This window comes from Rhinolophus sinicus, chromosome 3, assembly GCF_057876585.1.
Source record: "Rhinolophus sinicus isolate RSI-liver-muscle chromosome 3, RSI-T2T, whole genome shotgun sequence".
NCBI lineage: Eukaryota > Metazoa > Chordata > Mammalia > Chiroptera > Rhinolophidae > Rhinolophus > Rhinolophus sinicus.
Genome location: NC_142503.1, coordinates 199032118 through 199055670, shown reverse-complemented (window position 1 = coordinate 199055670; position 23553 = coordinate 199032118). Strand labels below are relative to the sequence as shown.

Sequence of the window (23553 nt, the reverse complement as noted above, 5' to 3'; positions counted from 1 at the left end):
GAAGTGAGTCATCAACCATCCCAACGTTCTGCCAGCAGGTGATGGGTTCTGGAAAGTCGCATGACCCAGTCTTGCTGGGGGCATCTGGGGTTTCCTCACTGCTGAGAGTACACTGGGAAGACATGCTCCCTTTTCTTCCTCTTCTTCCTTGACCAATTGTTAGGCCTGGGTATGACACCAGAACAGCTGCCACCATTTTGTCACCAGCTCTGAGGGCAAAAGCTCAGGGAGAGAAGGAAAGCATGTGGGTCCTCCAGGACCCCCACTCCTGAGGCCTTCTCATCGCGCCTGGAGCCCTCCCTGTTCCTGGCTAACCACCAGGAAACCTGTTTGAATCAGAGTCAGCGTGACTTGAGGCAGAAACCACCCTAATTGATAACAGCTGTCATGTTTTCTGTGGCACTGAGCTGAACTGAGACGTATGTTTCACAATTTACTAGCTGAGTTCATAAGCTTTTCACAGCTCTCTCTCATTTCCGGAAGTTATAAAAATGTTTCTCATGTGGGAATGGGGCCTGCACATGTGCCCCACCCTACAACCTGGGTAAAGAAGAGGTTTTGCTGCACAGATGGGGTCCCCAAGACATATAAATTATATTTATGTCAAAAGAACCTCATTTCCTTATTGATTCTCATAGAATTTCACAGATGCTGAAAACAGCAGACCTGAGAGAACTGCAGTTCACCCTTCTCCAGGAGGCACCAAGAGGCTGGGTGACATCTGAGAGCTTGGATAAGGGGTGTTACCACATTGGGCTTGTTAATTATTTGAGTCCCAGAACTTAGCCTAGAGAAATGGGGTCACTGAAATACTTGAGCTGATGCTCTTCCCAACTGTTCTCAATTGGATTGTTGAACTGGGTGGCTGGATAGACGGATGGATGGATGGATGGATGGATGGATGGATGGATGGATGGATGGGTGGGTGGGTGGATGGATGGATGGATGGATAAGTGGATGAATAGATGGATGATGGATGTGTAGATGTTTGGGGGATGGATGGATGGATGGATGGTGTCGTGCGGGGCGGCCTGCGGGGTCTCTGGTCCCGCTCCCCACATAAGAATGCAGGATATGGTGAGGCCAAAAAGGAACACCCACGGAGCCATAGGTAGGGGAGTCATACCACTATGGTCTCACTGGAGGCTGGGTTCACCAGACGTGTGACCTGGTGTCCGTTTTTCTGCCAACCGACCGATGACTCTCCTCCACTCTCCTCGACTCTGCTCCTCTGCTCTCCTCCATAGCCGCAGCAGTTATATTAGCGGCTAATTGGCTAACTGGCTACAGCTGACGGCCATCTACTACCTGAGCCAGCACCCTTCCACTGAGGCTGAGAGCCTGTAAACTACTTTCTGGGGCTCTGTCCCCACAGATGGATAATTGGATGGATGGATAGATGGATGGATAAATGGGTGGATGGGTGGATGGATGAATGAGTGGATGGATGGTGGATTTTGGGTAGTTGGACAGATAAGTGAAACTTCTTGAGACAAAGTATCTGATTTGGGAAGCAGGTGTTCAGACCTGGCATTGGCTCTTCCATGGAAGCCCAACACTTTCATCTCTAGTCAAGGAAGGCATGTCCCCTCACCCACACCCCAAGCTCTGACTCCTCTCAAAGAGGGGCAGGTGAGGATTCAGTTTGATAGCTCAGGGCCCGACAACCTCACCCAGATACTCCCCAGGCTCTGTTGTGGACGGCTGGGGAGGAGGGAGAAGAGAGGAGAGGAGGGTGAGGGGCAGGGAGGCAGTGCCTGGGCAGGTCCCCCACCCACCCTCATGCCCATTAAGATCCAAGCTTCCAATCCCAGGAGTGAGTTTCAAGAGAGGGACTGGAAATCAGGGAGTTGTTTGTGAGGCTAGGATCGAAAAACATAGGTAGACTTGGGACATAGTGGTGGACAATGCCAAGCAGGATATTTGGAGTGAGAAACTGGACTCCATGGTTATGACATTAGGAAATGTGCCTCCAGGGTCCCCAGGGTCTGAGCATCGCATAACTCCAGGGATACCCTTCACACTGGGCTCTATGGGAGGGGCTCCTCCCAGGTGGTGCTGTGAATTACCTGGCGGAACCTGTCTGAGGGAACCTTCCAGGACTGTCACCCTTGGAGGAAGCTGAGCGTGAGAGTCTGGAGCTGTGTCGGTATGTGCATGTGTGTGCATTAGGATGTGCACATGTGTGTCTGGGTCTCTGTGTGACTCTCCCATGTGCCTATTTTAGGTCTGTTCTATACTCTCTTCGGGGCTCTGAATGCCGTACGTCTCAGATCCACTTGCATTAAATAACCAGAGTTCTCTGTGTCCTGCAGGCAGCCCACAGCTGTTTCTGAATTTCTTGAAAATAATAAGCCACACTGTACACAGCTACAAGTCACCCAGACCACAGAGGAAGGCTATTTTGGGATGGAGGATGGGGGTGTCTCTGCAGACTGGCCCAAGCTTGGGGAGGGGGTGGTAGTCCTCTGGTCTGGAAGCCTTTGCCATTGGCTATAGCACTGGTACAGGTCCCCTCACACACTGGGGGGTGGGGTGGGCGGGGGGACAGGAGTCAGTCCAGGGCTCTGATTCATCTCTCTACCTTGGATTCTGGGTATCACCTTCCTCATGGACCCTATAAAGCCTACCCTATTTCCTATGATTCTCTTGGAGTCCTGGCTCTCCCTGACTCAGTTTCCCCTAGACTCTAGGCCATGGCTAGGCATATAGGCCTCTGTGCAGAGGCCAGACACCTGTCACAGACTGCCACCCCTCTCTACCTGCCTTCCCTGATGGCAGCCAGAATGAACCTCCTAACAGGTTTTGTTAAAACCCCATTTAGATGCCAGGACGCCTTGCTAAGAGGCCAAGGCAAGATCTCCAGCATAGCAGGAGTGGGAAACATTTAATGAGCACTTGCTATGTTCCGGTGCCTACCTGCATTGTCTCATATAATACCCACAACCACCTTAGCCGTGCGGTGCACTTTCAACCCCATTTCCCAGGGAAGACATCAAAGCATAGAGAGGTTAAGTAACTTGCCAGGGCCACACAGTTACAAGTAGGAGAGCATAGACTTGCACCAATCTCCAGGATCTGGGCTCAGAAAAACCCAGCTATGCCCCCAATCTCCGGTCCTGCCCCCATATTGCCCTCCTAGTTTTTCCACATCTTGCAGAAGTGTTCCCTGACTATCCCACGGGGTGAAGCCATCAAGCGCTGGCCCACCAGGGCCCCAGGTGAGGACTACTCTGACCGAGGATTTCTCTACGTGTCCTGTCTAAGGGAGGCATTCACACTAGCTCTTCCAGCCCAACTCGGCAGGTGGCCAACACCCAGCCCTGGGCCAGGAGCAGGCATCCAGGAAACAAGTGCAGGACTGGGCTGACCCTGAGTGGTTACAAATGAAAGGAGTGCAGTGGGATAGAGAAATGGTGCCCCATGCCCACCTTCATGCCCTTAACCCTGTGTGCTTGGCAGCCTTTGCTTAATCTGCCTCTGCCCCACCTGGCCTGGGACACAGGGTCTGAGAACCTCAGAAGCTGCCAGGCTTATCTGTTTATTGGTGGGAGGGACATTTCTCCATGAACACAGATAAATTATGGCCATGGAAACAAAGTTGGAATGTAAAGCAAACCCCTGTATCCCTCCACGAGCGAGGGGAGAGAACCACCCGCTATGGCTCCGCTCACAGGCCCAGAATTTTGGAAAATGCTGTCTCCACTCCCATTACACTCGCGGACCATGCTGAACTTCTGGAAGGATGCAGCCGGGAGTGCCTTCTTTGGCCTCCTCCCACCCCTGCAGCTTTAGAAAATCCCACTTATTTATGATTTTCTCTTATGAGTGCTGCTGCCAGCTGGGGGCTGCAGCAATGGGATCTGGGGGGGGCGGTGCCAGGAACCAGGGTTGCTTTCAGTCCCCAACCACGGGAAGCTGGGCAACTCTGTCCCTCCCTCTCAGATGAGGGGTGTCTCAGATGAGGGGCTGGCATAAATTTCTCTCCATCCTCTTTCTGCTCAGGCATCCAGAGACTATTTATAACTCCAGGAGTTATTTGCTGACACCCGCCGGCTGCTTTTCCTTCTCAAGTGGCCTGAGCAATATCTGAGAGAATGAAAGGCGATAAAAAAAAAAAAAAAAGATTCCTTCTGTAAATGATTTATTTTCTAGATGTGTCATGGCAATTGCAAACGCTTATGACATCTGGAAGCTTTTAGACCTGGACCATATGGTTCAAATTGGGTGTCACTGAGGAGATCCGAGATTTATTTGGAGTGGGGGGAAGGGGTCCATGAGGGTGATAGTCCTAACAGCACCACAGTAACGACAGCCGACATGTGTCCAGTGCCTTGTGTCCAGGCGCTGTCATCCGCATCTTACTTTATCAACTCCATCCGTCCTCACAGTAACCCTAGGATGTAGATGCTACTACTAGTATTATTGTTTTACAGCGAAAATAATTTTTTACAAATAAGGTCTTTTTTTTCCTTTTACAAATAGAAAATTTCCTTTAACAAATAAGTCAGTGGAGACAGGGAGGCAACGATTCGTCCTCAGTCACACGGTTCCTAAGTGGAAGGTCAAGGACTCTGGCCCAGAGGCCGTGTGTGCTGGTGACTGTATTCTTTACCTCTGAAAGACTTGGGCTCCAAGTCCTGAGTTCAAATCGTGCCTCTGCTGCTTCCTGGCAGCATGAGCCCCGTACTTTGCATCTAGAAGCCCCCGCTGCAGGAATCCTGCCTCCAGGGGCCCTGTTGCTGAGCAGGGCCAGCTGTGGGGTGGTCTGCAGGGCAGTGGCCCTGGGTCCAGGACCTGGGACATTCTTCCCATGCAGTTGGGGCTGTCTTTGTTATCTCCTAAACAAGGGAAATTGAGCTCCAGGACCCAGCTCTCTGGGTCTTGGAGCTTCCTGCAACTGTGCCCCAGGCAACAGGCTGTGGAACCAAGAGCACATGTTTCCAGCTGGGAGCCTCTTAGGGGACAGAGCAGTGGGGCCAGGGCTCTAGGTCCAGGAAGGGGGAATAGGCTTGTGGCCTCAGGGCAGGTTCTGGGCAGGAATGTTGGCTCCTCTGGCTCCAGGCTGCCCATCCACCCTTTGCACAGATGGGGACACGCAGCCCAGGGAAGGAGGGAGCTGGCCACCCTGATGCTAGTGGCAGCAAAAGGTTGAGAGCCCAGGCCAGGTCTCTCTTCGCTCAGTGATGGAGATATCTAGAACTATCACCGCCAGCCACCATTCACTGGGCTCCCAGGCCTTTTACAGGCCCCAGCTGGCTCAGTTCTCACACATCTAGCCAGGCAGGCAGTACACCCCCATTTCACAGAGAAGGACCCCCAGGGTCCCAGGAGACTATAACTACTTGTGCCCTGCACTTTTCTCTCAGAGCTCTTAGCAGATGTCCTGGGAGCTTCCCAAAGCTGAAGGTCTTGTTTCACTTTGTCCCCCACCCACTGCTCATCCCTGCTGCCTGCCCAGCACCCAGCTCCCAGCTGGAGTCCTGAACCCCAGAAGCCTTTCCCTTGGGGGATGGGTGCAGCTTCATTCGCACGCGGCAGAGGCTGAAGCAGAGGCTGAAGCAGAGGCTGAAGCAGAGGCTGAAGCAGAGGCTGAAGCAGAGGCTGAAGCAGAGGCTGAAGCAGAGGCTGAAGCAGAGGCTGAAGCAGTGGAAGCTCACAGCGCAGCTCGGGGTTCAGTCTCCCTGCGCCCAGGTGCAGAGAAGTGGTTTGAAACTCCTCCTTACCCATGTCTGCGTGTGATGTCACCCGAGTGCAGGGCACCCTGTCACAGTGCAGAGCTGCCTGGGTGGAGTGACAGGGCGGCTGTGGAGCCAACTTCAGGACCTTACCTGGGCCCCCCGATGGTTATGGTGATTCATCTCTAATTGCTGCTGCTTCCTTTGGCTCATCGCAGGGCGGTGCTGGAAATTTGTAGAAACAAAGCACAGGCAGTGGGTTGGCGGAAGGCGGTACCTATTCTGGAAAGGAAGTGCAGCCCTTGGGGTTCCGGTGCAGCCCAGCACAGGGTCACTCACGGGGGCTTGACTGGGAAATGGTCCCTGTGCATTAATTAGGCAGAGAAGTAAATGCAGTTCAGCCCACCTTCGGGAGCCAGACTGCCTGGGGTGGGATCTCAGCTTGGCAGAGCTGGGTAATGTAACCTCATGTGCCTCAGTTTCCTCATCTGTAAAATGGGAATTATAATCGGGCCTTCTTCAGAGCGTTGCTGCAAAGATTCATCCAGTGTGAAACAGCACCTAGTGGAAAGTATCATGTGCCAGCTCTTATGGGGTGAATTTGAACCCCCACCCTAAGACCAACTGGATAAAGAGGGTCCCTCCGATGGGTCACATATGAGCCACGTGACTGCCTCGGAGCCAGGAGGGGCCTCCGAGAGCTGAGGACTTTTTTCTCCTGTTTTGGGAGGTGAAGTGGAGTAGGACAGGGTGACGGTGCTCTGTTCTTCATGTGAAATTATGAAAAATTTCAAACATACAGAAGAGGACCGAGGAGAATAAAACTGTGACCATGGCCACTACCCAGTTTCAACGCATAGCAACATTTGTTTTCGATTTTTCAACATGAAATCAATATTAGCTACGGCTGGAGCCTCCTGTCTTCTTTCAAAACACGCTCCCCCATCTCTCCCCAGTGGAGGCAGCCTTTGGAGGTCGCTTTCCATCTCCTCGCATCTGCTTCTATGTTTTCGCTGTGTGTGTGCATACTTGTAAATATATTCCAGATAATTTGTGCACTTTTCGTTCTGTACACATCTTTCTGCAACATATCTTTCCCACGCTACATAATTCTCTGTTATTGAGGTGAAATTCACATAACAAAAAATTAACCATTTGAAAGTGCACCTTTGAGTGGCACTCAGTGAATTCACCGAGCTGTACAGCTACCACCCTTCTCTACTTCCAAAACATTTTCACGGCCCCAAAGGAGACCTCACACCCATTGAGCAGTCACTCTCCACCCCTCTCTGGCCACCACCAGTCTCTCTGTCCGGGGGGTTCGGAGAGAGTTGCCTCTTCTGGGTGTTCCATACAGATGGAGACATAGAGGATACCTACGTCCTGCTTTGGAGGTTCTCCCCTGGGGAGGTGTGTAGCTCTGGTTCATTAATTCCAGCGTCGGTAAGGGGTCCATTGCTTCACAACTCACCTACCTACGCCCCTGCCACATGGCGTTACAGTGCTTTGCCTTTGGGGGGGCCTCCCTGTGCTCCTGGAGGCCCCCACCTAATGTTCTCTTTTCCTAATGGTGCATAACAGGGCACCCAGCATGTAGTGCTTAAGATAAAGGATTTATCATTTTCCTGCTTCTGGGCTCAGCCGGGCAGTCCTTCTGCTGGTCTCACTTACAGTTGCTCCTGCAGTGAGCTAGCAGCTAAGAGGGCACCGGGAGGGCCGGGCCTCTTTCCTTCCCCAGCAGGGTAGCCTAACCCTTGCCTGGTGGCTCCAGACCCCAAAGGCACAAGAGTCAAAGCTGCCAGACCTCCCGTAGGCCTAGACGCAGACGCCCAGACTGCCCCTTCTGCTGATTAAAGCCAGGGACAGACCAGCCCAGAGGCAGGGTGGGGGGTCCACACCAGGAGTGGTTGCTGAGGGCCAGCCCCCACACTGGGTGGTAGGCTGGGAGTGAGCCGTGGAGTTCTCTAGAACTCCTCTGCTGTCAGGCACTCCCAACAGGAAGGATGGTGGTCCTGGTCTCCATGCTGGCCACTTACGCCTGCCAACCTAGGAGGGAAGCGGCAAGTGGCACGGCATCGCTGTTTTCGTTTGCACCTCCCTGATTCCTAGTGGAGGTGTAATGGATTCCTATACCCACTGGGACAAATTACCACGACTTAGTAGCTTAAATGACAGAAATTTGTTCCCTTAGAGTTCTGGAAGTCAGAAATCTCACACGGGCCCCACTGGGCTTCAGTCAAGGTGTGGCAGGGCCGCACTCCTGGAGGCTCCAGGAGAGAATCTTTCTTTTCCCTTTTTCAGCTTCTAGAGACACGTGCCCTCCTTGGGTTGTGGTCCATTCCTCCCTCCCTCTTCAAAGTCAGCAGCATAGCATCTTCTGATTTCTCTGACCCTCCTGTGTCCCTCTTATTAGGACCTTGTGATGACACTGAACCCACTGGGAAAATCCAGTCTCATCTCCCATCTCAAGGTCTTTAACTTCATCACATCTGCAAAGTCCCTTTGCTGTGTCAGGCAACATACTCACAAGGTCCGGGGATTAGGATGCAGACATCTTTGGGGGCCATTATTCTGCCCACCACAGAAGGTGGGTGGCCTCACAGGTCCACTGCCACCTTCCTTTCCACCTCGGGCAATCAGTTGTTTCCACTCTGCCCATCTCTGTACCATGTGTGGGCTTCATGGTCTGTATGAGTCACAAATATGCTTCCTGTCTCTGCTTTGACCTTTTTTAACAGCTAGAGTGTCACTCTCAAATCGTGTATTTGAAGAGAGTTTAATAAAGGGACTATTTGTCAAGGTGCAAAGGAACCAACAGGGGCAGTGCAGCCCAGGCTGGAGAAGATGCCAGGGCCAGTGCCACCCCTAGGCCCTAAGGGGAGCACAGAGGGAGAGTTACTGGACGGGAGATGGAGGGTTGGGTGGAGAAAGCCCCTGACAGGAGCTGTGGTCTTAGGCACACAGCTTTCCCCAGCCCCATGGCACCACTGCCCAGGGATTGGGGGAATACATTTCTGGCCTCAGCCCCCTGCCATCCTCCAGGGTCCTCCCAGGGCCTCTCCTTGGCCATACCCACCCGGCAGAGCCCTTGGAAGAGGTCTGTAGATGGAGACCCCAGGCAGGCCCGCTGAGAGCCGCTGTGTTGGGTGGTGAGGGACTGGGGATAGGATGAGTGTCAGCTGTGCTTATAGCGTCTTTGGTTACCGAGAAAATTATAATTTTGTGATATAGCAATATTTCCTTTATGTCTGCCTTTTCTTTCTTTCTTTTTTTTTTTTTTATTGGGGAATATTGGGGAACAGTGTGTTTCTCCAGGGCCCATCAGCTCCAAGTCGTTGGACTTTAATCTAGTTGTGGAGGATGCAGCTCAGCTCCAAGTCCAGTCTCTGTTTTCAATCTTTAGTTGCAGGGGGTGCAGCCCACCATCCCATGTAGGAATTGAACCAGCAGCCTTGTTGTTGAGAGCTCCCACTCTAACCAACTGAGCCATCCGGTTGCCTCTGCCTTTTGTTTTTTAAATAGGAAAATTCCCCTCTCCCAAGAACAAGAGATATTCTTTGTTTTAAAAAATCTTGTGTGTATATGTATTTTAAAATTGTGATAAAATACACATAACATAAAATTGACCATTTTAACCATTTTCAAGTGTATACTTCAGCGGCATTAAGTACATTCACATTGTTTTGCAGCCATCACCATCGTCCATCTTTTCATCTTGCACAACTGAAACTCTGTCCCCATTAAACACTAACTCCCATTCTCCACCCCCACTCCCAGCCTCTGACAACCATCGTTCTGCTTCCTGTCTGTGAATTACATTGCTGTAAGGATGTCATAGAAGTGGAATTATATAGTATCTGTCCTTTTGTGTCTGGCTTACTTCTCTTTGCATAATGTCCTCAAGCAAGGTTCATCCTTGTAGCACGTTTCCTTCCTTCTTCAGGCTGAAAAATATTCCATTTTAGTGTAGACCACATTTTGTTTAGCCATCCATCCGTCCATGGACATTGGGGCTGCTTCCATTCTTGGCTACTGGGAGGAATGCTACTGTGGACATGGGTGCAGATATCTCCCTAAGACCCTGCTTTCTGTTCTTTGGGGTGTATACTGAGAAGTGGAATTGCTGGATCATGTGATTTTATATTAAATTTTTTGAGGAATGGCCACACTGTTTCCCATAGTGGCTGGACCATTTTGCATTCCCACCAGCAGAGCACAAACTTCCAATTTCTCCACATCTTCGCCAACATTTGTTATCTTCTGCTTTTCCTGTTTTCTAGTAGCCGTCCCAATGGGTATGAGGTGGGAACTCTTTGTGGCATAGACCTATTGTTCTGCGTATCCTTCTAAAAGTTGTAACAGTTTGCTTTCCATATTCAGGTCTTTATCCCACTGGCAAATTTTGGTGTGTGTTATGTGAGCCAGGATTCAATGTGATTTTCTCCTTCTCGGTCCTCGTGCTGTTTACTGACCAGCCCTGCACCCCTACTGGCTGCTGACACCCCTGCATTACCCATGGGTTCCCACACAGCATGAGTCTCTCTGTGTTCTGTGCTCTCTGTCTCTCCTGGGCCGTCACCTTACTTTTCCATTACCACTTGTTAGTCGCTCTGTTTCCTTACCCTGGCCATGGTAGGATGTTGTTTTCCAAAGATAGCAGCCATGATGTAGCCTGTTCCCTGAGTGTGACCTTGGCATGCCTTCCATGGAGGGGTAGGGGCCTATGTCCCCTCCCCTCCAGCAGGCACATGTCTGTGACTACGTGGACAGAGTTTGCACAAGTGATGCTATGTCACTCCCTGCGTCGTAACACTGCCATCCATTTCTGCCTTGTTCTCTTTGGGCATGTGCTCTTGGAGCTTGGCTGACATTCCCCACTGAAGCCCAAGTCACATGGAGAGATCCCAGTTGGTATTTCGGCCACAGATCCAAGAAGTTCCCAGCTCAGCATAAACACCAGAAATGTGTGTATAGAAGCTTTCAAGATGACACCAGCCCCAGCTCCCATCTGAGTGCAACTGCCTGAGAGACCCCCAGCTCGGACCACCGGGGAGAGCCCAGTCAGCCTCCGACCTGAGAAGTGATGAGAACATAACGTTGTTTTAAGCCCCTGGGTTTTGGGCTGATCCAGTCCACAGCAATGGATCACTGAAACACGGACCTCAGTTTTCTTCATAGCCTTTTTTACTACTCAATACTGATTGGTTGATTGTTACCATTCAGAGTTTATCTGTATATTATTATTGTTCTCCCAAGCTAAGTGTGAGCTCCGCGTGGGCCAGACTTTGAAGGTTCTGTCTCCGTGGAGCAGGAATCGTGGCTGGCTTATTTCAGGCTGGGAATGAATATATGTCAAAGGAATGAATGGCTGCATGGTGTCTCCCCCAGTTCTTCTCCCCACATTCTCGTGGCCAGGCCTGGTCCCACTCTTCCATGTGAATGCTGGGATAAACTCGAGCATAGCCCGCTGGGGGTTTTGTGTGGCACTGCCCTGGATTTACAGCCGCATCTGGGAAGACCAGCAGTATTCAGACTCTTGACCTAGTAGGAATTTGTTTAGGTGGGGTCGTCCTTGAAGCCCCAGCTGAGTCCGCAGGAGACTGTGCTTTGTACTTTCCATGTTGTCTCCAGAGGAGAATGGGTCCCCACTGCAGACTGCTGTGTGGGTCAGGATGCAAACATGGGGGTGGGAGGGAGTGGGGGGGCTGCTGCTGGTGGTGGTATGGGGGTGAGAGAGGGCTCCAGCACTTTCTCTGGGAAAGGGGTCATGAGGTTCGGGAGCTTGGGCTGCTCTCACCTCTGAGCTTGGCAGCCTCAGGCTCTGCCCTGAGCAGTGTGGTTGGGTCCAGCCTTCCCAGAGGGTGGAGTGGCCGGGCAGAGGGAGGGAGCTCAGGTCAGAGAGCGCAGGGCCATGGCCTAGACAGGCAGGAGCCCAGCATATTCCTTTAGGTGATCAGGCCGCCATTAGGGACAGACACTCTGGATGGAGCCACTCCCTCTGCTTGAAGGGTACTTTCCTGCCTCTCACCAGGGTCTTCAGCATAAAATGCCACCTCCATAAAGGGCCTTCCAGCCTTAGCTTTCATCCCTGCCTGCCCCTGCTGCACTTTACTGCCGTTGCCCAGACCTGCCGGGATGTGCTTGCTGCCAAGGCTCTGCACACATCATTCTTTCCATCCCTGAGGCCCTTCCCACCTGGCTCCCAATCCTTCGTGCATGCCTCCTCCAGGAAGCCCTCCCTGACTGCCTGCCTTGGGTTCCCCACCTCCTGGTCTTTCTGCCTTGTTGGTTTCTATCTCTGCAACTAGCCCAATTGCTCTGTGAAGTTGGGACCAGGGCTCCCTGGTGACTAGTACAGGCCCAGTGGGCATTAGGGGCTCAGTGAAGGTCTGGAGAGTGAAGTTACATGGTATATCCTGATACAGGCTCATAACTTGCTTTCACATACACTCACACATGCTCACATACACACCAGCTCTGCATTTCTGGCTGAAGGACGAGCTGTGCTGTTTCTTGGCCTTTGTACCTCCCTCTGCTCAGCACCTCCCCTCCTGACCTGTGGCTTTGCCTCTGTCCATGGTCTCCACGAGCAAGCAGAGTCTAGTGCATTGAGCTAGCAAGCATCCACCTGCCATTGTCACAGCTCCTGGCCCTGGGACAAGCAAATGGCCAGTAAGGGGTTGTCCCTGAGAGGGGCCAAGTACGGAGGGAAGAGCCACGGGCATGGCCTTGGAGGCCTAAATCACGCGTTCTGGAGACGTTAGCTGACATCACTGAGCTCCATCTCCTCCCTGGAGAACTGGGAGCAGCCGTAATTCGGCCCAGTGGGGGGACCGGCCGGGAGAGCCAACCCCACTCCCGAGACTCACAGCATGTGTGTCTGAGTGTGTGTATGTGGTACGTGTGTGCCTGCGTGTGTGAGTGTGTGGGCTGTGTGCATGGGATGTGTGTAGGACTGGACTGGGGTGTGAGGAGGAGGCTTGCCTAGGTGGTCCGAGGGCCCGTGGCCCTGGCAGTCAGCGCTGGGTTCACTGCTGGGCAGTGGTCCAGGGCCACTTGCCCAAAGGGCCCCAGGTTGATTTAATGCTCTGCTGTCACTGTCTTGAAATGCTTCCTAATTTTTGTCTTTGCACTTGGGTTTTGTAAGTGAATTTAGATAGGACACTGGAGCATGTGTGTGGGCAGAGTAGATGGGGGTATGCATGGCCCTGACCTGTCACCTCATTCACAAGTGGCAGTCATGGTGTCCTGTGAGCAGAGGCTGCCAGGGGACCTGCGACATGGGGGTACAGAGAGACTCAGAGTTGAGTACAAGGTCGGTGTGTGTGGAAGCCGTCTCCCTGAAAATGCTGGCAAAGAAGGCGAGGGAGAGATGGGGCTCCCGACAGTTCCTTTTCTTTCCGTCCTTCTTCCTCAGCAGCAAACTGAGAGTGTTGGTGAAATGTGCCTGTACCAGGAAGTGAAATAATAACAGGTGAGTCAATTTTGCTCAGCATTTCCATTATTCTGGTGAAAATAAAATACACGTGTGGGTACGAACTATGAAATACGAATTGTGAAATTTCAATGATCCATGTAGAAATTAAAGGCTCTTATATTGCATTTAAAGCTGGAAAGATGAATGGTAAAATTCAGGCTAATAATTTGTGATGGTTAATTTTATGTGTTAGCTTGCTTGGCTGCGGGTGCCCAGACATTTGGTCAAACGTTATTCTGGGTGTGTCTGTGAGGGTATTTCTGGGTAAGGTTAACATTTAAATTGGTAACATTTACATGAGTAAAGCAGATTGCTCTCCATAATGTGGGTGGGCCTCATCTAATCTGTCGAAGGCCTGAATAAAATAAAAGGCCGAATGAGGAAGGGAGAATTCACTCTGTCTGCCTGACTGTCTTGGGATGGAACATCGGTCTTCTCCTGCCTCCAGGCTCAGATTCCAACTGGAATCACACCATTGGCTCTCCTGGGTCTCTGGCTTGCCAACTGCAACTTTGGACGTCTTAGCCTCCATAATCGTGTGATTATAGTAAATCCTCCTTATGGTAAACCTCTCGGTAGATATCCCATTGGCTCTGTTTCTCTGGAGAACGCTGATGAATACATAATTTAAAATGTTAATTTTTCTTTTTTTCGAATGGTATTAAATAGCAAATAAACAGCATGGCAAGTTGAGGGGCCACGGAAGAGCTTTGTATTTTATCTTACTGGCACTTTGTCCCTCGCTTTTTGAACGAGGGGCCCTACATTTTCATTTTGCGCTGGGAGCTGCACATTGTGCAGCTGGCTGTGCTGGGGGGCATTTCCTCCTTGGCTCCAAGTCACGAGAGACAGACTCTGGAGAGCCTGGGGGCCTCTGGTCGCGGGGTCCCCGTGTCTCTGGAAGATGGAACTGAATATCTAAGAGACAATGTCTCCACGTTTCCCAGCCTTGGTGTTTTGCGCGCTGAGGCTGCCCATACCTGGGCCTCAGAGAGACTGCGTTGTCTCCTCTGCCTCCCACTTGGGATTGTCAAAATTGGAAAAGCAAACAACCAACCCAGGGTGTCCAGTGAAATTTGAATTTCAGATAAACAACGAATTCATTTTTTAATATAAGTATATCCATGCAATATTTGGGACATACTTATGCTAAAAGATTATTTGTTGATTATCTGAAATTCACATGTAACTGGTGTCCTTTATTTTATTCAGCAGCCCTATCCCCTTGCTCCCTCCCAAATGTCCCTCATTTTAGCACTCATACCCGCCAATGCCCCCCGCCCCCTCCTACCCCTAGGCCTGGTCCAGAATTCACCATCTCCAGCCAGACCCTCAGTCTGTCCTGGCCTCCCTGCTTCTAGGATTCTACGTGCCACAGCCACTGTTTTTTGCTGTTTTTAGTTTTATTTTTCTGTCATAAGAGCAATACGTGTTCACTACAGAAAAATCACAGGCTACAGACAAGCAAGCAGGAGAAAGTAAGAAAACACTCTAATCCCACCCACACAGAGACAGCTACTGTGAATTCCTCGGGGAGATTTTTCTAGAGCTGCATGTGTGTGTGTCTTTGCAGATATTACAAAAGAGCAAACACACTCACCGCCCAGTTCAGACTCACCGTCCTGTGAGCTGCATTTTCATGAGACTACAGAGGGAGGAACTGGTCTGTGTTGGGGAGTCTCAGCACCCTGATTTGTTTTAGCCGCCATTAGAGGGACACTGTATAGCCTGATGTTAAACCCCAGTGCTAGGGTCAGAGAGGCCTGTGGGCAAGGGATGATCTTGTGTCTCAGTTTCCTAGGGCTGCCCTCACAAAATACCACAGACTGGGGGCTTAAACAACAGAAAATGATTTCCTCACAGCTCTGGAGGGTTGGCTTCTCCCGAGGTCTCTCTCTGAGGCTTGCAGATGGCTGCCGTCTCCCTGTGTCTTCACATGGTCTTTCCTCTGTGTGTGTCTATGTCATCTCTTCTTATGAGGACCCCAGTCATACTGGATTAAGGACCACACCAGTGACCTTATACTAACTTAATTACCTCTTTAAAGGTCCTATTTCCAAATCAGGCCACATTCTGAGGTAGTAGGGGTTAGGACTTCATCATATAAATTTTGGAGGAGGACACAATTCAGCCTATAACACCTTGGGCCAGCTTACTCCAACCACGTCAAACCTCAGTTTTTTCATCAATGAAATGGGGCCAATGATCACATTTATCTGAGGGATATTAGGATGACCAAATCCAATACTCCCCATGAAGAACTGTGCCCAGCGCCTGGCCCCAGAGCAAACATGCAGATGTCATTTCTTACTATTCCATGCGTGGGTGGCCCCATGGTTTAGAATATTGTTTCTCTGCAGACGGATGTATGAATACTATAAAGGGGAAGCCATGCCCCTCTTGGTGACTACCTACCTCTTTGCCCAGTCGTTTGAGTATTTCCTTCAGGCAAGTACCTAGAGGACAGTTGCTGGCTCCAAAGCGGGGGTACCAGCGTGTCCCCTGAAAGTGCAGTTGTCCCACCAACCCTCATCCCCAGACTTCCCCCACCCCTTCGCCTCTCCCTTTGACTTCCCGGCTTCCCTGTCTGAGGGTCCCATCCCTGTGGCTCAGCAGAGACCCTGGGCTGGTGCTCAAGGTGCCCGACATTCCTCTCTTCCCTCCCCCCCCACCACCCTCCTGCTTTGCAGTCACACTGGGGGCTACTTGCCTTCTGAACACAATTTATACCTTCAGGCCTCCATGGCTTTGCACTGGCAGCGCCCTCCACAAGGATGTTCTCTCCATGTCTTCCTGGAGGAGGCACTGCCTTCAAGGGCAAATAAGACCTTCTCTGTGAACTTATTTAATGCCTTTCCTTCCTCTCCCTGCTTAAGGCTAAACCTCGTGCTAAGCCATCCTGGACCTTAAAAATACTAATGACTAGGATGATGATGAGGGTAGCGACAAGAACAATGGTTGTCTCACCCCCCACAACTGACCCCGCGTTCCTGGAGGGCAGAGATGAGCTCCTCCTGGGGGGGGGGGGCATGGAGCTCAGACATCTGCTGGTGCCTGCACAAGTCATGCTGCAGGCACGGACCTGTTCAGACTAGATGTATGGATGGGTAAAGGTGCCGAGATGGGGACTGGCAGGAGAAAAGTGTGTGAGATGGGTGGGGCAATCATCAAACACAGCGCACTGTGGTCCTGACTACGGAACCTGTATCTGAGAATGTTAATGGGTGAAGTAGAGTCTGGAAGGAAACACCCCACAGTTCACAGGGGCTGTCCCAGACGAGGGAAGAATGGAGACTCTACAGTAGTGGCTTTGAAGCATTTCCAAACATTTTTGATCCCTCAGGAGAAATACATTTCACATCAGCCACCTTGTACACACACACACACACACACACACACACACACACAGAAACAAGTTTCAGAAAACTGTTGTTACCCTAAGTGGGATGTACACTGGTATTTATACTGTACTGATTTTATTTCAGTTCTTCAGAATGCTGGGCTCCAGCTGATGAGTTGCCTTCATGGTCGGCTGCTGGGTCTGGCCTTGCATTTTGAAAGATCCTGCGCCAAGTGAGGCTTGGCACTTTCTGCTCTAGGTTCTCCTTTATTTAAAATTTAACATTGAGAATCAATTTGTGTATCATTTTCACATTTTTCACTTAAAAATAAAGAAGCAACAGCACCGGGAAAATGTAAAACAACAAAATCAAATAGACTTTCCGGAAGGCAGTTTAGCAAAATATGGCAGAGCAGACATCTTTAAAGGCTTGCAGGCTCCTTGACCTGGCAATTTCACTTAAGAAATGTGCTAGCGGGGAAAGGGTGCAGAGCTGTGAGCTGGGGCTGCAGGAACCCTTCCTTTGTGGTAATGAGATCTCCCTCACACCTGGGGCGCAGGGAGCATGCCCGGCGTCGATTGGACAATGTGGCCTGGTGGCATTCAAAGACACTTACTGACATGGAACGACAGCTTCCAGAAGTAAAAAGTTAGTATCAGGCTAGAAAAGGCTACCCGGCTCTTGTTTTTAAAATATATCTTTGGAAGTGTGGGAGACTGGGGAGACAGGCAAGTTTGAAAGGGCACACGCAATGAACAAGCATTATTTGTATAAGGAGGGGAGATTTATAGGAAAAGAAAGAGAAAGGAAGAAACAAGAAAAGGAAGGAAAAGGAAGAGAGAAAGAAACGGAAAGATGAAGGGGAGGAAGGGAGAGGGAGGAGGAAACGAGAGGAGAAATGTGTTTCTGGTGGTGGTGGTGTGCAGGAAGCCCCTGGGGCGCCCAGCACGCCGGCCGCGTGGGCAGTGGCAGGAGCCGCACGTCCCGGCTCCCAGCGCTCGGAGTTTTGGTCCCGGGAGCCCGGGGAGGCCTAGGAGCGCAGCTCCGCGAGGACAGGAGGTCGTTCTGCGCGTCCAACTGTACTCCGAAGCGGCGGGCGGGTCCGGGGAGCGCCGGAGCGCCGTGTGACTCCCCTCGGTGGCCCCCTCGCTGTCCTGTGCCGTCCTCTGCTTCCTCCCAGCCGGCAAACCCCTACCCGGGCCAGCGCGGGCTGGAGCTCGGGACCGGCCCTCCCCTGCACCGCGTCGCGTCCCTGCCGGTTGCTCTGTTCCTCTTGGGGATAACCCGGAGAGAAGCGGCGCGCGGGGAGGAGGGAGAGGGGAGATGCAGAAATACCATCTGTGCCAATTTTTTCTTAAAAGTTATTTTTCAATTTAAATACTTCTAAAGCAAAAAAAAAAAAAAAAAAAAAAAGTTTTTTCCCCCAGCTCAAGGTGTCAGTTTCAAAAAGTTTTCACCGAGGAGCAGCGTGGGGGCTGGGCGCGGAATTGGAGGCGACGTAGGTGGAACGGGCCTCTCTTCCCTCCCGCCTGCTGTGACCCCACTCACTCGCTCAGACACCTCCTAAGTGCACGCGCGCTCACACCCAGACGCTCACCGACACTCCCCCGTCTTCCCCCCCACGGACGGTCCTGGGTTCCCGGGCTCGGGCTGTTTGGCTGCCCAGCTCCCCGAACTCCGGGTCCGGGGACTCCTGCCTCAGCGCTCTTTTCCTCTGTCTCCCCCCCACCCACTCTTCTGCTCCAGGTGTCACTAGCCCCCACCCAGGGAGCAGCAGGGGAGAGAGTGAGACTGGAATTGCTTGGGGCACCCAGTCTGGACTGCGGGCGGGGATCTCTGCTAAACGCCGCGACCCCCGCCTCCCCCAGCTCCAGTCCCGGCAACGGCCACGCCCCTCTTTCTCCGTTCGTCCTCCCGGTTTTCCTTCGCTTCCCAGCCCCGAGCACTTTGAGGATGGTGGAGGCTTGGCTGGAACTTGGGGAAGCTAAGGAGGCGCAGGAGGAGGGGGATCCATCGGAGGGGGGCGCACTCCGCCCCACCCCCGCCCCGCAGTAGGTGCTGCTGCTAGAGTGATGGCGCTGCACGGCTGCCCTCCCTCTCCACCACACCTCCCTCCGCCACTGTGCGCTTTGCAGTAGGGCCTCCTGCAGACCCCAGCAGCGCGGCATGGGATTGGGAGATGGGGGTGGGGAGACGATTTTGCAGGTGTGGAAAGGGGGCGAGGGAGAAGCCAGGTGCTGGAAGGGAGCTAGGGAGGAGCCAGGTGTGCAGAGGCGCCCGCGGCGTCAGGGAGCTCAGCACTACCTAGTCCAAAGCCCCCGTGGCCCCCCCACACCACCTCCCTCCCTACACGGTCGGACATTCGGAGAAGTTAGACGCGCGGCTGCAGGGGCAGCTGTAACGTGTGTGTGTGCGCGTGTATGTGCGTGCGTGCGTGCGCGCGCGCGCCAAGTGAGGACCCCCATGTTTCTCCCGCCTCCCTCCAGGACCCCTCCAGACTCGGCTTCCTCGCTCTTCTTCCGACCCCAAATTCTCCACTACTAGTGTGTGCATGCGCGTGTGTGCGCCCCCAGTACCGCCACAGGCCCTTTCCCTCTTCGTCCCCCTCCCGCGCCCCAGCCTGCTTCGGTTCCTTCCAGCCACCCTTCCCCCCAGGGTCACTATGGGGACAAGAGGGAGAGATTTGTGTTTAATTCTCGCGGCTATTCAGGGGGAAGGAAAAATAAAGGGACCAAAGGCAACCCGAAAGCAGTTTACTTCAGGCCTTTATTATCGTAAAAGAAGTTTATATACAGGGACTATTTCCAGCAAAACACTCACCAAATGGCCTTCAAGTCAGAGGCCCCCACCTCTCGGCACAACAATCAGCAGCTCTGCCTAGGAGGCCCCTCACTCGGGGTCCCCAGGCTCTCCCGCCATTCCCGTCCCCCTGGACTCTGCCACCCAAACCCCGTTTACCCGGAGGCTCAGCCTCTTCCTTGTTCCTGGGGCGCTGTGAACCTCGCCAATGGCTCTCTAGCCGTCCTTCTCTGGTCCTGAAGCAGTTCCCAATCTCCCTCTCCCACCCTGTTTATGGTGGTTTCCTCATGGAAACCCAGAGCACTTTCCCCCCCACTGGGTTTAGGCGCTGCTGCGACCCCCTGCATTTCAGAAGCAGCTCGTGGTCGAGACCAGTTAGAGACAGTTCGTCATCAGCAGAGGAGCTCATGAGCACCCAAAATAAGGGGGGAAAATACCCTGCCCACCTTTCCCCATCCCACCCCCTCCCCCAACTTAGAGACAAGACATAGACACAAAAACAACAGGGCATCCCCTCCCCGCGCGACAGGTGTGGGTGCAATGCAACTAGGGCGAGCTGCACAAGGTGCATGGCTGCTGGAACCCAGCTGCAATCAGGGCGCGAGAATGCAGCCAGAGTCGTTGCGTGGGGGTCGCTGAGCCTGCCAAAAGGCACGCTGGCTTTTATCTGGGGAGGAGATGCGAGAGAGCACAGCAGGGACCTCTGCAGGACAAGAACAGGGGCACACAGGGAAAGGGTGGCGCCGCACCCGCACTCATAAGGAGATTTAGAGCCAGCCAGGCAGGTATAGGCGAAGTACAGTCACAGAAGCAGAGTGGGGGTGGGGGAAAGTCTTCAGGTAGTTTGGCTGAGGACGGCAGACCCAGCCTGCGATCTGTGGCTCAGCACAGCTGTGTCACTGGGCCCTTGCCAAATCTGACTTCGTTTGGGGCGTTTGCACGTGGGCTTAGAAGGCTCGAAGGCAGGGCCTGCCAAGTTCAGTCAATTGTCCGTTGGTTGTCTACACTCGACGAGGCTGAGCGCTGTGCAGCTGTTCATCGTAGCGCTCCAACCAGGTGCGCAGCTCGGAGACCTGGTAGCCATCCGGGCCACGGCCACCCTGGTACATAATGATGCCACTTTGGATGACATAAAGGCGCTCGAAATAGGCGCCATAGGCCGAGCTGCTGGAGTTGGCCATGGTGTCCAGGACGAGAGCGCAGCTGGGCGCACCTTGCTGCAGCACCCGCGCCGCACTGACCCGGTCTTCCAGGCTCTGGTGCTGCGGGATGCTATAGGGGGAATCCGTGGTGACCCAGCCGTCGGAGGGGTGCGCCTCCTCGATGTAGATGATGAGAAAGTCCACGTCGCGCTGGTACTTGGTGACCAGGCGCTGGAAGGCGCTCATGCGCGCCATGAATGGTGGTCAGGTGCAGCTGCCGAAATTGAGCACCAGTGGGCGGTTTCCTCGCGCGTAATCGAGGATGTGTTGGCTCTGAAAGCCGTCCGGCAGGACCACCTCGGAATTGGGCGCTGGACCGCCCTCGTGAGCCTGCTTGAAGAAATCCAATTTCTGGCCGTGCCACACCGCCTTCAGCGACGCTAGGGTGCACAGGCGGTTGTCGTCGGACACGCAGATAGGCGGGTCGTCAGGGGGCACCTCCTCGCCGTCACTGTTGAGCTCCACTTCAGGTTCGGGCTGACCCCGGCGGCGGCGGCCCAGGAAATGCTTGCGGATGCACAGGAAGTCGAGGAGCCAGAGCATGAAGGCCGTGCCGAGGAAGCGCGGGAAGAGCACGAGGCACGAGGCTGTCTGGGCGCAGAGCCTCAGGGAGTGAAGCAGCAGGGAGCGGAGCATGCTGGCTGCAGCCCCCGAAACCCCCTGGGACCCGTCGCCGTCTCCAACCACCAACCGCGGGGCGGCCTGGCGAGGCATCTGGGCTTCGGCTGTGCGGGAAGCTCGATTTATAGCGGAGGCTTCAATTGGCGGGAGACTCCACCTCCGGCCAGGGCCCGCCCCCTTGCAACTTGAGCCCGGAGGGATCCCCCAGCCGCGCGACCAATGCCTTAGAAATCATGGGCCGGGGGCGGGCGCCCGCGGCCGGAGGGCGGGGCGGTCGGGCCAGGGGCCGGAACGCGAGGCCAGCTCTCCGGGGCGGTGGACCCCGGCTGGGGATGTCGCCCGGGACGGCGAGCTGGACCAGGGACCCAGGCGTCCGCTGTGGAGGTCCTCCAGCTAGTGCGAGCGCTGGCGCGGCCCTGGTCCTGGCAGCCTGGCCCCGGCCCGCACCGCTCTCGCCGCTCACCTGAGCGGAGCTCCTCCGCGGCTGCCGAACCTCGCCGCAGCTCGGGTTCGCTTCCCGCGCGCCGCCGCCGCCAACGCCGCCCCCGCCGCTGCTGCTCGTGAGGGGCCGCTGCCCAGGTGCCGCGGGAGCCCGGGTCCGCGGCCGCGGCTTCCCTGGCCCCGGCTCCCGCCCGCGGGGGACGCGGGCTCGCGAGGAGGCAACTTTGGGTCTCCGCCGCCTTCCTCGTTCGCCCGCGGGCGCCGCTCGCCTCCCGGAGCCCGCCCGCCCGCTCGTCTCCCGCGCGCGCTCACACTCGCGCCTCGCACACGGCCGCCCCCCGCACCGCACCGCCACGCACACGGCGCTCGGCGTCCCCCGCTGCTGCCCGTGGCCGCCGCGCGCCGCCCGGGCCGCGGCCGCCCCGTCCCATCGCGTCCCTGCCCTGCGCCGCTGTTCTCGGGTCAGCGGCCTGGGGCCCAGCGGGGAGGTGCGGAGGGCAGGGCCCGCGGGCGGGTGAGCATCGGGCGCTGGAAACGGGGTGGGTTGGGGAAAGCAGCGCAGTCCCTGCGCCCAGCAGACCCGGGGGCACGGGGCGCGGGGCGCGGGGCATCCGCGCGGGGCAGTGGCGGCCCCGGCGGCTCTCCCACTAGGGGTAGCTGTTGCCTGAACGGCGGAGCGCTCCCCTCTCGCGGCTTGCCTCGCTGGGCGCAGCCCTGGCCGCCGGGCGCACCCGTCCCGTGCGTCCCCGGACGTTGCTCTCTGCCCCGGGAACGTCGAGACTGGAGCGCCCGAGCTGAGCCACCCTCGTCGACCGCGAGCGCAGCTGCTCGACTCACCGCGGAGGCGCCAGGACCCAGAAAGTGCGTACTCTCAATCGGGAATGTGTGTTGAAGCTTTTAGGGGTGCGGGGGCAACTCCCCAATTCCGTGGGGCCCTGGCCCGCCCTACTGCCGCGTCCTTCTGATTGCTCGCTGCGCGCAGCGCGGGGCAACCAACTTGATCTCAGGGGCGGCGGGGCGGGGAAGTGCCTTGACCTGGGGTACCCGAAGCCGGAGCAAGTCCCGCTTCTCCTCGGCCCGCCTTGTCCTTCGGGGGCGCGGCCTGCGCTCAGTCGCGAGCGATTTGTACCCGTCTGGGGAGTCGAACCCCCACGGGATGCCCTCGGAGTCGCGGGGACTTTCTAGGGCGGCGGTAGCAGAGCCCGAGTCTGGCGCCACCGCTGCCTGCGTCCCGTGTGCCGGCTGCCCTGGGACCAGCCGCCTAACTTCTTCCCGGGACGCAGACCGCGCTCGCGCCCGGGCGGAGGTGGGAGCTCGCTGGGCCGGAGAAGGCGAGGGCAAATCGCCAGCCTCAGCGGCGATGGTGGCGAGGGAACAAGACCCGAGAAGTGAACCACAGGGCAAGGAGCTCCCACCCAGGACCCAGAGGGACCCAGCGGGCGCAGGAGTAGCCGACTTGGGTCCTCCCCTCCAGTTTTCATGGCCTTGGCGGGACCCTCTGCCCCCTGAGCTTCCCGCTGGCTCCAGTAGATCAAGACCCCGAGTGGAAGAAGGGGGCGCGTGAATGTAGCCCCTGTTCTCTTTCTCCCAACCTGGTGATTTCTCTGCCGCCTGGGACAGGGGTGTTGGGGGCTGCACAGCCCAGGAACTGCCCACCCAGAGGGAAGCCAGCTTCATCCCCCTACTTCCTAGCACCTGCACTGGGCCCTCACCACCCTGGGTAGGGGCCTTTCAGGTGGGCTAGGGAATTTTTCCTGAGCCAGACCTGGCTGGGGCAGCTCAGGGGGGTGGTGGCCACTTTTCTGCTGCCCTTCCACAGGGCTCCTTTTCATTAGCATATTGTTTCCTTTCCTTGCCTTTCTGTTTTGGGGGTAGGTATTGGGAGAGAAGATTCCTACTTGGCAGGTCTCTTGAGAGGTTTGGGGGCTTGGGGGTGCCCACTCCTGGGCAGGGGCAAGGGGAGTCCAGCTTTTGTTGGACAAACTCTTAAGCCC

At 54.8% G+C, this 23553-nt stretch overlaps 1 protein-coding gene across 1 annotated transcript; it reads right to left on the bottom strand.

Moving 5' to 3' along the window:
* Nucleotides 1-19244: 19244 nt before the first annotated feature.
* Nucleotides 19245-21838, bottom strand: DIO3 (iodothyronine deiodinase 3). Its single transcript, XM_019747141.3, has one exon. The coding sequence runs from the start codon at nucleotides 21209-21211 to the stop codon at nucleotides 20297-20299; it is 915 nt and encodes a 304-aa protein (XP_019602700.1). The 5' UTR covers nucleotides 21212-21838; the 3' UTR covers nucleotides 19245-20296.
* Between the last annotated feature and the right edge of the window lie 1715 nt (nucleotides 21839-23553).